At 43.9% G+C, this 15,728-nt stretch overlaps 1 protein-coding gene and 1 long non-coding RNA gene across 5 annotated transcripts in view; one reads left to right on the top strand and one right to left on the bottom strand.

Annotated features, from left to right (window-relative positions):
* HSD17B4 (hydroxysteroid 17-beta dehydrogenase 4) overlaps positions 1-6,716 on the bottom strand; it is a 93,435-nt gene extending 86,719 nt beyond the window's left edge. The window contains exons 1-3 of one of the 4 annotated variants that reach the window (XM_035697076.2): positions 6,552-6,601; positions 1,813-1,866; positions 1,013-1,059 (exon numbers count right to left, since the gene is read on the bottom strand). Coding sequence is in view for 2 of the 4 variants with exons in the window: in XM_025446742.3 (XP_025302527.1) it covers positions 1,813-1,866; positions 2,406-2,538 (187 nt within the window). In the remaining 2 variants the exon portion in view is untranslated. Of the gene's footprint in view, positions 1-1,012; positions 1,060-1,812; positions 1,867-2,405; positions 2,551-5,966; positions 6,059-6,551 lie in introns of those variants that run through there. The other 3 variants (XM_025446743.3, XM_035697078.2, XM_025446742.3) reach the window with 3 other exon arrangements.
* The window catches only part of LOC112659675 (uncharacterized), a 117,940-nt gene that overhangs the window by 81,427 nt on the left and 20,785 nt on the right, over positions 1-15,728 (top strand). Inside the window, exon 4 of the long non-coding RNA XR_004803840.2 lies at positions 12,123-12,199. This is a non-coding gene — a long non-coding RNA (uncharacterized LOC112659675). The remainder of the gene's footprint in view (positions 1-12,122; positions 12,200-15,728) is intronic.

The raw sequence follows: 15,728 nt of genomic DNA, 5'->3' as shown, positions 1-15,728 counted from the left end.
AGCAGGGTATCTAGTTTTAAAAAGCTAGAATAAAGGGTAGCAGTGGTTAGGGAAGGAACACAACTCACTGTTGGTCTACAAAGTTAACAGGTCACACAATAAACAGCAGTAGAAAAACATCAGTCAAAAGCTAAGCAATTTCACAGAGGTTGACTTTTCCCCTAAACCAAACTAAATCTGGCTCTTCAGCCAAGTATGACAAAATAATTTTCCAAGATACAAATCCTTCTGCCTTGCTGGACTTTACCGGCACTTGCTGCAATCCCACTTCTACGGCAATGACACAATAAACAGACACGCCGTACCTCTGTATCTTTTTGTTAGAACTCAAAAACTTCTATTCTGAATTTAATAAATTCAGTGGTAAGAGATGAAGATAGGGTAACTGATCCACACAAACACACATGGCTTTACAAAGTAAGTTTATAAACTAAGATCACATCTTAATCACAACCAGAAATAGGAATTTATTCAACCCATCTCAAAGACACACCTGTCCCTCCCCCACCAACTCCAAGAAGAGTCTATGTCAAACAACAAAAAAGATCCAATGAACAAAGTACCTCTTTGCACAAGGAAATATTCTAGATCCTTCAGGAGATACAGAAGATAAAATAGGGTCCTTGCACTTACAGAATTGAGTAGGAAAAAATGTAAATAAATAAAAATGTATAAGGTAAAAATATCACAAAACAGCAACAGAAAAAAAAGAGGAAAAAAAAAAAAAACAGTAACAACACGGGTCTTTGATCTGACATGAACTATCTTGCGAAAATCTGGCAGCCAGGGCCTGAACTATACACCCTCTGGCTAAATAGCACAATGTCAAAATCTGTGCTTGCCACCAAGAAGCAGACTGGATTAGTAGACAGTGGATATGTCTTTAGGCAAGGAACATCCAAAGATTCTGTGTCCCTTCCATAGAGATAAGCTATATATTCCCATGGAGGGAGAAGAGTATAATTAAATGGCTGCTTTGGGTCTTCTCTAGAAAACCAGGTTGCCTGCTTACCTGGTTGTTATGCATGTCTCCATAAACAAATTTGTCTCTCTGCATTCCTTAGTAAGAGGCAAAAAAAACTGTCATTAGGAAGTCATTATAAGCCAACAATTTTACTCCAAAAAAGAGACTAATAAATATTGGCCATATCATCTGCCCTACCTACCTACCCTGCACTCAGCACTAATTCATTTATTGCCCACAAAGGCTTGGCTGCAGAAAGATCCATTCTTGTGGACACACCACATCATGCCAGGTCAAAACATTTAAATTACTAAAATATCCCACCTTGTGACCCCTCAATATAGCATCTTCCAACTGATGATCCATAATAAAATCCATGCAACTGCCCCTTCAATTAACACTTTAAATATCTGTTGTAAGAAGCTTCCAAATGAAAAAATTTGATGAAAGAGATTAAAAACAAACATGCTTTGGATTTTCTGACTCCAAACTTCTAGTCCTCAAAATGCACTTCCTATTCTTATCAATATATTTTACTTGCAGGGATTCATCTTGCACCAGCCTTCTATCTCAAAAAATTACAGCTCACAGTTTACCAAATTCAAGAATTTCCTGTTATATAATGAATGCCTGACCATCTTTATCAATTCTGTTCAGCTGCAAATTCTGTGAAACTAGTCTACTTCAAAAAGGAAGTTAGAGAGACAGCCTCAAGAAAAATTTTTGCTGGCAGAAGAAATAATTAGTGATGAAACTTGACCTTGACAAATTATGTGATGGTGGCTGACTTGTGACAATTGTACTTTATATTCCATTTACTCGTCAAAAAGAAATATTTACCAACTTACCAACAACAGATGCACCTCTTTCTGCAAATGCCAGGGCATAGGCTCGGCCCAGTCCTATAAAAAAAAAAAATCAGAAAGCTGAGCAAATGTTAGCAATTTAGTGGGGTCCATTTAAATCAACCCCTATTTTAAAATAAAAGTAACTGGCAAGAAATTACCTATATCACAATGATAAGGTCTTCACTGATACTCTCCACATCTAGCTCACCTTTTTCTACCTTACAGAGGTCAGAAAGCTTAAAACTGTATTTTCCACCTATCCTGCCTATCATTTCCTACCCCTGGCAGCTAAATAGAAGGGTAGGAAATGGGCTCCACCTTTAAATGCATTTGCATATCTGGAAGGTGGAAATGAAGCAGAAGTTAGCGTTACTGTGACTTCTGGCTGCTGCTGTTTGTAAGAAGCTGATTTTTTTTTTTAAGTTTTTTTTTTTTTTTTTTAGTCATTAGATACACAGAGAGAGGATCATCCCCTGAGCCAAAGGCAGATGCTCAACCGCTGAGCCACCCAGGTGTCCCTAGAAGCTGATCCTTGAAGCTTCCTAGGTATTAAGAAAACAGTGCTTGTAGTGACGACTTCTTGATCTAGCTACCTCTCGATAGAGCTCCAACTGGCAGCTTCCATTCTCTACGCCCTTGGTTATCCAGTGGCTGTAGCAGTTCCAACAGCATCCTCAGACGTAGCAGCTCCCCTAATGAACCAGTTCTGATTGTTTGAAAAGTCATTGCAAGAGAAAGTACCAAGGACTCAACTGCCTGTGGTGGCTGGCTGGCTGGCTGGTTGTTTATTTTTTATTTATTTTAAGCAAGCTCCATGCCCAACATGAGGCTTGGACTTATGACTCTGAGGTTAAGAGTCACATGTCACATGCTCTACCAACTGAGCCAGCCAGGCACCACCCCCCCAACTACCTATATTAAATCCCTTCTGGCTTCAAATATCTAGGGATTTCTGTATCCTGTACTGAACCTTGAATCACCAAACACAAAAAATATTTAATTCTCACTCAAAGGCACATGGTGTAAATTTGTTATCCAAAAATGTATATATATGCCTGTGTAAGTTTTAGAGGTATAGAATACCTCAGGAACAATATATAATTAAACTGGCAATTAGAGGTTGCCTCTGGGGAATAGAACCATGTGATGAGCAACCATGAGTGCAAGGCCTACTTTTATATTACTTAAATTGTTTTAACATGTATACATTTTTTTGTTTAAATTACTTGATTTAATTAGTAGTTTAAACTTAAGCTGATAAAGAAGCAAAAAAACAACAAATTGAGATGGCTAAAGTATCAGGCTCTTCCTTTCTGTTGTTGTTTTTTTTTTTTTTTTTAAGATTTTATTTATTTATTCATGAGAGACACACAGAGAGAGAGGCAGAAACACAGGCAGAGGGAGAAGCAGGCTCCCTGCAGGGAGCCCAACAGTGGGACCAGATCCCCTGGGACTCCAGGATCACACCCTGAGCCAAAGGCAGACACTGAGCCACCCAGGCGTCCCAATATCAGGCTCTTCTAAAAAGAATCCAAAATAGAAAGTTTTTCCAAAACTAAAAAAGATCACCAAATAATTTATTTTATAAGTTAATTCACTATGAATGGATAAGAGACTTCAGCCAATACAAATAACTCAGGTCTTCTCATATTTTATCAGATCAAGGCTGAAGCACTTGTTCTGACACTGTGTTTTTAAAGAAATCAAATGCATATGACCAGAAGACTGGAACACAAAATTAATGGTAAAGTAAAAAATCATCAGATGAAAGGAATGGGGTGGGTCTCTGGTAGAGAGAGAGACACCTAACTTAAATCTGAGAATTGTCTCAACTTAAAATCAAGTTATACTATTCTCTTAAAAGATAATATAAGTGATGTTCCTCTATCATAAAGACCCATATAAACTATCCACAAGTCAACAAACAAAAAGTGACAGTCTCCTTTCTTTTCCCTCCAACACCACTAGCTTATTAGCAGATTGGAAAAGGTCCTTACATGTTTTAATATGTGTTTATATAAACATTATTCAAATAGTTTACATCCATTAGTCTGCCTCCCCAACTAAACAAGAAGGTCCTCCATGGCTGAGATTGAAAACGTCACTCTTCTGCATTTCCCACAATGCCCAGCACAGCTTTACAGTCAAGATGCACAAAAAGTCAAATTCAAGAGCCTCCGTTTTGTCCTAATCTCTTAACTCATGTCTCAATTCTCACCCACATCTAAATTCACTGCCCATCACCCTTTCTCTTCCATTTCTCTCTTTTTATTTGACCGTAATTTCTTTAGCACTGTCAAATCTCAGTTGATTCATAACTCAGACTGCTTGTTCAAGGTTCTCATTGGTGGTTTACACTCCTCACTGGGTCAACAACAATGCCCCTGAGAATAGCCTCTGAGGCTATTTCACTTGCTAGCTTTACCAACCGAAGGAATTCAAATGGCTTCAACATCTCTCCCACGACTTCACAATCCACGTCTCATAACCATCTGAAATTAAAAATGGCTGGACTTCCTTCCTTCTTCCACAGCCCAGATCTTCCACTCTAACGTCTTGTCCCCAACAACCCCTTCAGTCAGCTAATCAATAAACAGCTATTACACCGTTACACCACCAGTCATGGCAAAATTGTTTACATAAGGCCTGGACAATTCTGTAACTGTCCTTCCAGGTCTTCCATTAAACTAATCTATATTTCAAGCTGAACAACAGGACCTGAATAGTGCAGATATATTTCTCTTTATCTGTAGAATAGGAGTGGTTTGGAGTCAGACTCATTCGCAGACACAGGCCCAACAGGCATTCATGGACACTCTTCTGGGATGTTCAGCACTGCCTCAGTTCTGTGGGTATGGATCTCTAAATAAGAAACCCAAGACCGGAGGATCCCTGGGTGGCTCAGTGGTTTAGTGCCTGCCTTTGGCCCAGGGCGTGATCCTGGAGTCCCGGGATCAAGTCCCACGTCAGGCTCCCAGCATGGAGCCTGCTTCTCCCTCCTGCTGTGTCTCTGCCTCTCTCTCTATGTCTTGAATGAATGAATGAATGAATGAATAAAAATAAATAAATAAATAAATAATAAAAAAGAAAAGAAACCCAAGACCTGAAGGGCAATAGTATCCATGATAGGAATCCAATTTGATTTCTAACTCCCCTTCTCAATGATGACCTAGGACTGGTTCAACTTCACTACAAAATTATATTTCTCCCTCAGATCGACAACAGCTAGGGACTGTATCATAATCCAGGCGAGGGAAAGTTTTGCAGGGCTCTATAAATGGGAGGTACTAAGTCCCTAACTGTCTACTCATAACTCATTATGATTCACAGAATCAACTGAGGAGGCTGCAAAGTGCATTTACTTAATGAAACAAAATTTTAGAGCACACTTCATTTACTAGATACTGTGTCATGAACTTTAGTTGCTGTATGTGTGTCCTGGGTCATGGTGCAAAATATATTCCACACTGAATCACTCACTGGCAAAACAGGCTTAAAGCACTGAGGGCATCACTTAATTATTTCTATCAAAAGCCAAGTGTCAACAAAATGTTTTCCAGGGGTGTCTGGGTGGCTCAGTGGATTAAGCAACCAACTCTGGATCTCAGCTCAGGTCTCAATATCAAGGTCATCACTTTAAGCCCTGCATTGGGCTCCAACCTGGGCATGGAGCCTACTTTAAAAAAAAAAAAAAAAAATCCCAAAAATATATGAGCATTTCAGGATGACTACAGCTGTAAGTATAAAATACCTGGCCACCAATTAATACTAAAGTACCTGCTGAAAGGTAGCATGAGAATCCATTCTATCGATGGAGATGTAAAGATATAAATGTATTAGGTGACAGAATCAAAAGCAAGGAAAGTCAAGACCCCTACACTTGGTGGTTGCGGAGGTCAGTCACCCACTGGTGGGAAGTAGTGCAAAACCGCACTGCAGAGCATCAATATGGGTATGAGCGGCTTTAATTTTTTTCTTTTTCAAGAACAGGGTTTTTTCACGTAACAAATCTCCAGTTTGCTTCTCCTGAAACCCAGGAAGACCAGGCCCACTGCAGCAATATCTCCGCTCGCCGGTTCCCACTGCCCCCCCCCCCTCCCGCCTCGTTCCCACCCTAACCCCTGCCCGAGCCTCATTCCCACCCTGGCACCTGCCTGACTCCGGGGGGCCTTTCCGTTTACAGCTGGAGCCGAGACTCCAGGCGAGCAGAGTGCTCGGCGGGATAAAGCAGACACACTCCAGCGGGAAGACTCATCAGACAGTCTCAAGAACTTCCCAAGGGCTTAAGGCCACCCGACCGAGGGAGAGGACCCTCATGGCCGACGGCCCAAAGCAAGAGGCGGCCGTCTCCACTCCTCTGGGGCAGGCGGGCGAGTGGACTCCTCCGCCCACTGCTCTCCCACAGCCCTCAGGGCCGGACAGAGGCCTGAGCCCGGCAAGGGCGGAGGCGACGGAGCCGAGCGCGAACTCCCCGGTCCCGCAGCCGCGGCCGCACCCGCAGCCGCAGCCTGCGCCCCGGCCTCGCTCGCACGGCGCGGGCCCTGGGGAAGCCGCCACCGGGAAGCGGGCTGCAGGCGCTTCAGGGCTCCACGCCGGCCAGGCCCACCTCTCCCCGCGCCGCACGGTCGGCGCCCCGAGAGCAGCCGTTGCCCGCGCGCCTTCCCCGGGACAGACCGCGGCTCCGGGCGCGCGAGCTGGGCGGGCGCCCGCCAACCGCGCCCCGGCCTTCGCCTGCTCACCTCCCCCCGCGCCGGTCACCAGTACCACCCGCCCGTCGAATCGCAGCGGCGAGGCCATGAGTCCGGCCTGCTGCGACAGACACACACAAGCCGAGGCGCTGCACCCCGCACTGCGAGACGCGGAGGAAAAGCGGACGCGAGGGGGCGGGACGGGAGTGACCCGCCGATTTCCGGGAAGGGAAAGGACAGCGTAGTTTTCCAACTGCGCCTGCGCGGGGGTCCCTGGGAACTCTGGGAAATGTAGTCCAGGGTGCTTCCAGTAGCTATGAGACCTTCCTTAAGAGGTTTGACTTCATAGGGCTACTTTTGCTGTTAGAAGGGAGCCCATAGCCTTAAATAGCTTTCAGGTGTAGCACCGAAGAAAAAAAAAAAAAAGCCGCCCTTTACCAATGGGTAAAGGTTTCTTAGAATGCAATCCCTGGGATCCCTGGGTGGCGCAGCAGTTTGGCGCCTGCCTTTGGCCCAGGGCGTGATCCCGGAGACCCGGGATCGAATCCCACATCGGGCTCCTGGTGCATGGAGCCTGCTTCTCCCTCTGCCTCCCTCTCTCTCTCTCTGTAACTATCATAAAAAAAAAAAAAAAAAAGAATGTGATCCCTGAATCTAATGCATGAAAATCATCCAAGAACTGTCAAAAACAGACGGTCGTGAACCCTCACAGTGACCTCCCAAAGTAGAATCTCTGGGGACCAAAAAAAAAAAAAAAGCTTTTAACAAATGCTTCTAAATGATCTTTGCTTTTGAATATTGAGGAAGGTCATATGTTGTAATTCATTCATTTAACATTTATTAAGCATCTATGGGTGGTAAGCACAAGTTTACAGATGAGTAAGTTCCTCCACAGCTATTCAAAGTTATTAAAGGAAAACCTTTCATAACAATGCAGCATGATTAAACATATGACAAATCTCTACAGGTCTGCTAATAGTGGTGTGGAGAACAAGAGTAAAAGAAATGTAGAAAAAAATAAACCTTACAACCTGTAACACACTGACAAATACTGGAGGCAGGCAGAGTGACCCCGCTCAAGGAACTTAACTGCCTTAGTGTTAGTACTTGGCTAGAGGCAATTGCACTGCTGAGTATTTACCCAAAGGTTATAAAAATACACACTTGAAGAAGTGCATGCACCCTGATGTTTATAATTGTATTATCCATAATAGCCACACTATGGAAAGAGCCCAGATGCCCATGTATAGTTGAATGGGTAAAGAAGATGTGCTTTATATATATATTCTATCAATGGAGATGTAAAGAAACAAAATGAACATTCAGGAGGAGGAGAGAGAGAGGGAAACAAATCACGAGAGACTCTTAAGGATAGAAAATAAACAGGGTAGATGGTGGGAGGTGTGTGGGGGCTGGGCTAGATGGCTGATGGGTACTAAGGAGGGCACTTGTTAGGAAGTACATTGGGTATTATATGTAAATGAGGAACCACTGAGCTCTGCTCCCGAAACCAAAATTAAACTGTGTGTCAACTAACTACAATTTAAATTTAAAAAATTAAAATACTTGGCTAGAGGCAAAATGCAGTCTTAGCTTGATGTTACCCCAACCACCAGGATCCTCTAAGTCTTCTTTAACATATGAAAATCCCTTTAGAAACTTATTTTACCTATATCCCTACCCCCCAAAATATGTTAGCAATCATCTTTCCAACATATTGCCCACTGACACATCTAAAGGGTCTCCTGAAACTTATCTTAACAACAGCTAACATCTCAAAGTCCTGGAAGCCTTGCTTCCAAATTCCTTAGAGACTTATGATATTCCTAATCCCCACTCACTGAAAAGTATATAATCAGTCACTCCTCAAAATCCCAGTAGAGCTCTTTCAGCCCATGGGTCTTGTCTCCGTTGTAGAAGCTACTTTTAGGCCAAAAGGCTTGAGCAATGGAATGTAGAAAGGGCCACAGTGAGCAACCACCTAGCTGAATACAGGCAGGCCTTTCAGGTGACCCACCTCAGAATACCCATAGCCCAACTAACCAATGGGCTACTTACAACTAGGCACAGTTCCCAAAAAAGGGAAGATTCCATATGTTGCCATACCTTCTTATCTTCCCCCTTTAAAAATGCCTCCCACCCACTACCTCCTTGAAGACAGCTTCTCCTCTGCTGATCTGCCCACCATGCCTGTGCAGCATACTCAATAAACTTCTATCTCCCTTGTTCTGCCTCGAGTGAATCCTTTTACCACAGAGCCACTGGCCTCCACCTGATGGCCGCCCCACGATGGGGGGGACCCCCATCCAATGGACACACATCCCACTTTGGCACCACACCTGTGCTTTAATAAAACCACATTTTTGCCCTGAAAACATCTCAAGAATTCTCTCTTGCTGGTCTGCTCCTGGACCCCACACCCAAAACATCACATCAGTCATGCCCCCCAAAACACCCTAAACCTGCTGGGGACAAAGAAAAATTTCCAAAAGAGATGAGACACAAATAACCTTAAGTGAGCTCTGCAAATAAAGAACAGTACAGGCAATGCAAATATTAGCTAGATGGAGCTGAAGCCTGCAGGCAGTGGTAAAGCCTCAGAAATAACCAGTCCATCAGATCACGTTTAGATGTTTTCATTTAATGTAGTGCTTCAAATGGTTTTAAGCAAGATTACTGCAGACTATACATATTAATATCGTGGAAAGCTCACTCTGTCCCATTACTGGGGATTGATCAGATGTGAACAAGGTGAGCAGAAACCTACTAGAGAAAAATTATAAAGAATCAAATAAGGCAGAGAAAAGCCTGTAGAGGGAAAATCAGGAGATATTTTTGAAAATAGAGTCAGGTTTTTGTGATTAATTGAACGTGAATGTGAGGGATAAACAACGGAAATAATACCCCATATTCGTGGCTTGAGAACCTAGGTTATGGGGAGGGTGGCATTCATCAACAAGGAACAGCTTTGGAAGGGAGCACGATTTGGGGGCAAACTGCGTTTGGGAAGCCAAGTGACGCTGTGGCTGGAGTTGTGCACAGAGAGCTGTGGTTCTTAGTTGTGCACGGAGATTGGTTTCACGGCCCAGACCGCACGAGAAGTTCCTATCTAACTCAAGCCCAAGTCCCGAAGAGCAGTCCTTTCTTTCACAGAAAGAACTAGCACCTTGCTCTCTTAGTGTCCATATCCGTCTTAATCCGCCTGGATTCTGGTGCTCACTGCAACCCAGGAAGCCAGCCCAGAGAGCGCAGGACCCCAGAGACTGGAAGGCCTCGAGTGCGGAGAAAGAGGTCAGCCGCTTCCAGCGCCTTTTGCAGGCCCCTGGCCCCGCCCCATCGCCGCCTCCAGCCAATGGGGACGCGCCTCCGGGGGGCGCTCTCTCCTCCCGGCCCCGCCCTCTGCCTTCCGCGAGGCTCCCGGCTCCGGACGCTCCTCCGTGCAGGCCAGCGACAAAAGTCTTTGCTTTTTGGTCACGAGGAAGGCCTGACCTTTGTCCGCAGGCATTTCGAGTACAGGCTCCGATCAAGATGTAAAAGCGAGCCTGACGCTTGACCACATGGGAATCCTAGGTTCAAGAGCAAGCCTGTGTGACAACGCAGCCAACGTTGGTCCCTGCTCCGTACCCGCGAAGGACGGAATTGCGGCGACCCTGAGCACAGACAAAATTCCTCAAGCTCCATCCCGCCAGGAAGCCTAAAGAGAGGTGCATTGGCGACTTCACCCAGCTTCTGCTGTCCTCGGGGCCCAGATGCCAATGGCTGGATATCTGTTTCCATCCTGTGTTGTCATCTTTCTTTTTTTTTTTTTTTTTTTTTTTTTTTATAAAATATCAGGTAATCATTAGCAGGTTTTTCACCTATTTTTTTTATTTTTTAATTTATTTATGATAGTCACACAGAGAGAGGGAGAGGCAGAGACACAGGCAGAGGGAGAAGCAGGCTCCATACACCGGGAGCCCGACGTGGGATTCGATCCTGGGTCTCCAGGATCACGCCCTGGGTCAAAGGCAGGCGCCAAACCACTGCGCCACCCAGGGATCCCTCATCTTTCTCTTTGAATCCAATAACCCAGTTCTTCTGTTAAAAAAAAAAAAAAAAAAAAAAAAAAAAAAAAAAAAAAAAAAAAAGTACAAGGCAAAAAACAAAGGCTAGGTTTATTATTCCTACTTGCAGAAATGGAAGTGCAAAATCAACCCAATTGTAATTTAGGATCAAGTGCTTTCAACCTAAGGCTTGTCAATAGGAGTGAGAAGGAAGGGTTTCTCAGCCGTTGCTGGGGTGCCAGTCCGACATGTCCAAGACTCGCGACTGGTGCTCGCTTGTCCCAGACGAGGGCAAACGGGCATGGGGCATGAGTAAATGCTAGTGCCTGGTATAGTGAGTGCCCAAATAAATATGTCTTGAATATGGGAGATGGTGCTGATTTAGGACATATAATCTTGGAAATAGAACGATATATATATTAGTGTATGACTCAATACACTGCAAGGGTGCTGCTATAGAAGTGTAGACTATTCTCTAGTGGTCTTACCTCGCTCTCAAGTGCTTCTGCTTGTGGGAGGGGAGGCAAAAAAAGGACACTTAGACTTGCCAGTTAAAGGTAACTTGGTTTGTTGGGGGAAATGCTAATCTTTCAGGATTTCTTTCTCCACCTTCTTGCCTAAATGTCACCTTAACATAGAGAAAAAGTTTGACGGAGGCAGGCGTGGACCATAAAGCCACGCTGGCCTCTGCTTTCCCTCCAGCTACTGATAAAGTGCATGGGCTTAGATAGTCCTAGAATCTGCTGTGTGTGCTTTCTCACTCTGAACTATTTTAGCAACTTCTATGTAAGGCTAAATTTATAAAAGTATATAGCAAATTTATTCAAGCAGAATTTTAAAACAAACTAAAAATATTTATGTGTATATCTCTTCTATGCCAGCCAGGAGCTAAAAGAGACAGGAATAGGAACTTTGGCTCCCTCATCCCATAAATGAAGGCCATTGCCATTGCCATTCTGCTGTATTTACCCCCTGCTGAATCAAGGTCACTTGCATGGCAGTGACTTCTCAGAGTCAGAATTGTCCTTTTCACTGCCTCATTTCTTCAAACTCAGGCCCAGGAGGGGAACAAGGGATCCTGGGTCCCTGAAGACCCCATGCTAACCACATTCCCTATCAGCTACCTTCCTCCTCTTTTTCCAACCTCTTCCCCAGTGAGAATTCTACTTAATCTTTCCTGCTGGTCAGAACTCCTTACTCCCACCTTACAGATACCTCTTTTCTAAGGGGTTACACTTCAAAGAGAGACACGATGATTTATGGCTTAGTCCTAATGGTGTATGGAGTGGGGACAACACAAAGAGATAGGACAGTGCAATGAACGGGTATTCTTTTTGCTACCAGACTGAAGCCACTTCCTATTGTTGGAGAATACCTTTAACAACAATGAAAGAGAGGACATATCTAGTCCCTCTTTCATATGGCCCCAATTAATATGTATCCCCCAAACAAGGAGGAATAGCTACCCTGATGGAATGGCCAAGGAGACACACGTTGCTCCACATTTACTACTGGGTGAGGAAGGATACCGTGCTCTAAAGGCAGTAACCAAGCCCCATGTCTCTTTCACTTCCTGCAGCTACACAGTGGGCTTTCTTCTGCTTCCTGTCTGCTATCACATGGCTCAGCAAACCAGGCAAGCCCGCTTCTCAACTGGTAAGAGACTCAGCCATCTCCTTCCTGTCCTTTCTTTCCTAAGATGGCAGCTTGGTCTACATGATCACTTGAGCAGCCAGCCTAGGCCTGCCTGGCATTGGGCATTAGGACAAACGTATACTTTTTTGTAATATGTTTTCTTTTTTCCTGCAGGCGTAATTTTTCTAAACCTGCACTTGCAGAGGTTGGGATGTGAAATAGGGAAAGGTCCACAGGAACCCCAAATATACTGGTGTTTAGTATAAGAAGCACCATCCAGAACTAAAAGATGACAAGGAATAATGAAAAGTTCAGTATTCAGGGATCCCTGGGTGGCGCAGAGGTTTGGTGCCTGCCTTTGGCCCAGGGCGCGATCCTGGAGACCCGGGATCGAGTCCCACGTCGGGCTCCCGGTGCATGGAGCCTGCTTCTCCCTCTGCCTATGTCTCTGCCTCTCTCTCTCTCTCTCTCTCTCTCTCTCTCTCTCTCTGTGTGTGTGTGTGTGTGTGACTATCATAAATAAATAAAAACTAAAAAAAAAAAAAGAAAAGTTCAGTATTCACCATGGCTGGTTTAAGGTGTCACTAAGAGGCAGCTGGTTTGAGATTGTAGCTGTGCAGGCTGATTTAGCACTTGGAAACCACAGTAGCTGAATTTAATAAGAGAATAGATTCTTTTGGGAATTCATTCAGTCATCACAGGCTTTCCAGAAACTAAGAGGGCCTAAGTCAGAATCAAGCTTTGGATGGTGATAGAAATTTCTTTTCTGAGTCACAAGGAACTCTCTGGGGACCAGAGCATCTGTACTTTGCATAAAATTCAGACCCATTGCCAGTAGCAGGAATGGAGCCCCATCAGACCTGGCATTTTCTTAAGCTCAGCTTAGAAAGTAGAAATCAAATGAATTTTTTGTTAATTTTTTCTCCTATATCTTGTTTCTGAGCTCTGGGTAGATGGCCCAAATTAGACTTCATGTAGTAGGAAGATATTTTCAGGAAAGAAATATTTATGCCTCTTGTGGAAAAGGAAAGCTTATGTGAGTGTGCCTTTCCTGAGCCTCTAAAGCACCATCTTCGTGGTAATAGTGACTGCAACACAACTTTGGGTTCTGCAAGATGTCTGCAAGAGCATGTGGAAGCACAACCTCTTTGCAGAAAATTTTCCCAACTGGAATTTTCTCAACTCCGAGACCCTGGCTAACTTGCACAGTATGATGGGTAAGCTGATGAGCTCAGACAAGAAGCTTTATCTTTTCTCCATTCCCCAGATGAATCCTAAATCAATTGGCTGGCAACTGCAATATAGGTCTGGATTGTGCTGGGATCTGGAAATGTTATTTTTGCCCGTGTAACTGCTGGTGGTATTTTTATAAATATCATGGGAGGGTGGCTGCTGCTACACTGACCTCTGCATCCTGTGCTCTTTGGAAAAGTAAGACACATGAGTGAACAGCAGTTGGCTCAGTCCTGTTCTGCAGTCTTGAAGGAGTTACATCCATTCTAGTATAAGATGCACAAGCTATGGAGAAAAGCCCCAGTGGTGGCCAGCATATAAAAGTTAAAAGCATGGACTAAAAAGGAGTTTTAAATGTATCTCTTGTGCACACAGAACCCTCTGCAGGAATTAAGATTTGAATATTCATATGTTCCACATTTATTTATTAATACTCATGAACTGTGAGTCAGGCATTTTGTTCTTTGCACTAAGTACAAAATAGACAAGGTCCTTGGATTTATATATCTTCCATCCCAGAGAAGGGAGGTGATAAACATTCAAATAAATAAATAAATGATGCCACATAATTGCAAGTGCTAAGGGACAAATTTAGCGATTTATCAGAGTTCATTACGTTCCAAGCACTTTGTTAAATGTTTTATAAGTATTAGCTCCTTTGGTCTCATAACAATTGATAAAGTAGAAGCTGTCATTACCCTTGTTTTCAGATGAGGAAACCAAAAGTACAAAGAAATGGTAAGTTAGCCAACATGTGGTGAAAAAAGGAGTCAGACAACCCCCCCCCCCACTCCCCACTGTATAGCTTTCTTGTTGGAACAGGATAATGAGGTTTGAAAAGAGATTTGAAGCGGACACAGTAAGGAGGTCCTCATTTAGAGAGGGGATACATAGGAGAAAGGCTTGTGAAGAGGTAACTTCTGAGCTGCATCTTGAACACTGAGAAGAACCTGTCAGACAAGGATTGGACACAGCTTCCTGAACAGAAGGAACCTCCAGAGCCCTGTGGGGGAGAACACCTTCGCACCTCCTGGTACGCGAGGAGATCAGAGAGAGACAAGGACCAGATTGTGTCTAGACTTGTAAGCCACGCTTGGGAGTATAGATTTTATTCTAAGTATAATGGGAAACACTTGAAAAGCAAGGAAATGAAACGATCTGATGTGCAAACTACATTGTAGGTATGTAAATGAACAGAGACAGGCCCAGGAGTAAACACACCAGCAGGTACCTGCTTAGTTCTCACCTGGGTTGAGGACCTTGGCAGTGATGGAGGAGACTTTTGCTTTACCTGTTTTGAATATGAAATTTTGCCTGCATTATTATACAAATGAATAACTTTCTTTTTTTTAAGATTTTATTTATTTATTCATGAGAGACACAGAGAGACGGAGAGAGAGAGAGAGGCAGAGACATTGGCAGAGGGAGAAGCAGGCTCCTCAAAGGAAGCCCGATGTGGGACTTGATCCTGGGACTCTGGGATCACGCCCTGAGCCGAAGGCAGACACTTAACTGCTGAGCCACCCAGGCGTCCCAAATGAATAACTTTCATAAACAATTGAAGCTTCATAAAATCCCATCTGTGGCAGCCTAAAACCCACTCAATTGCAAGCAGATGGGTCATGCTGAAGAAATCACAGTGTTCGTGTGGCTTGTGACGCCTGTTTTAGACACACCTGAATTTCAGAATATGTATCCTTCTTAGGGAAACCACAAGCAGGTGTGTGTGTTGCTCAGCAAACAGATCATTTGCAGGGAGAAATTGAGAATCCCAAGAATAGACCTACTAAGTAAAGCTGGATTGTGACCACTAAGACCTTGGCTGGTTTTTCCCAGTGGGGAGCGGCTGCTAATCCAGTGCACTGTATAAAGGATGAAAACCCTTTTCAGTATATGGCAACCCGCTGCCATTTTTGTTTTTCTTTATACAACAAAGCCGATTAATTAATGCTCTCACTTCTGGGGGCTTTTTCCATCCAATCAACTGCTGGCATTTTCTCCCAAGGTCACATCCTGGACATGTTCATCACCTCTTACCACTTTGGAAAATACACGCAGACATTCTGCCTTTCCAACCCAAGGGCTCCCATTGTGGAGTTCTTCTCTATCATCATGACCTCCAATGAGTGACTCTCAGGGCTCTCACAGTGCCTACGGCCGGCCTCTTCCTGTCTTCCTTTCTGTCTTGCTTAGACTCTATGGTCAATCCACAACCTTGTTTCTTTTTTCTCCTATTACACACTCCTCAAAAACTTTCAGACTTTCCAGTTTAAACTGTTTTCTAATTTTGTTTTCTTTCTTTCTTTATATAAATGTT

This window comes from Canis lupus, chromosome 11 (assembly GCF_003254725.2).
Source record: "Canis lupus dingo isolate Sandy chromosome 11, ASM325472v2, whole genome shotgun sequence".
Taxonomy (NCBI): Eukaryota; Metazoa; Chordata; class Mammalia; order Carnivora; family Canidae; genus Canis; species Canis lupus.
This window is presented reverse-complemented; position numbering and strand designations above follow the sequence as displayed.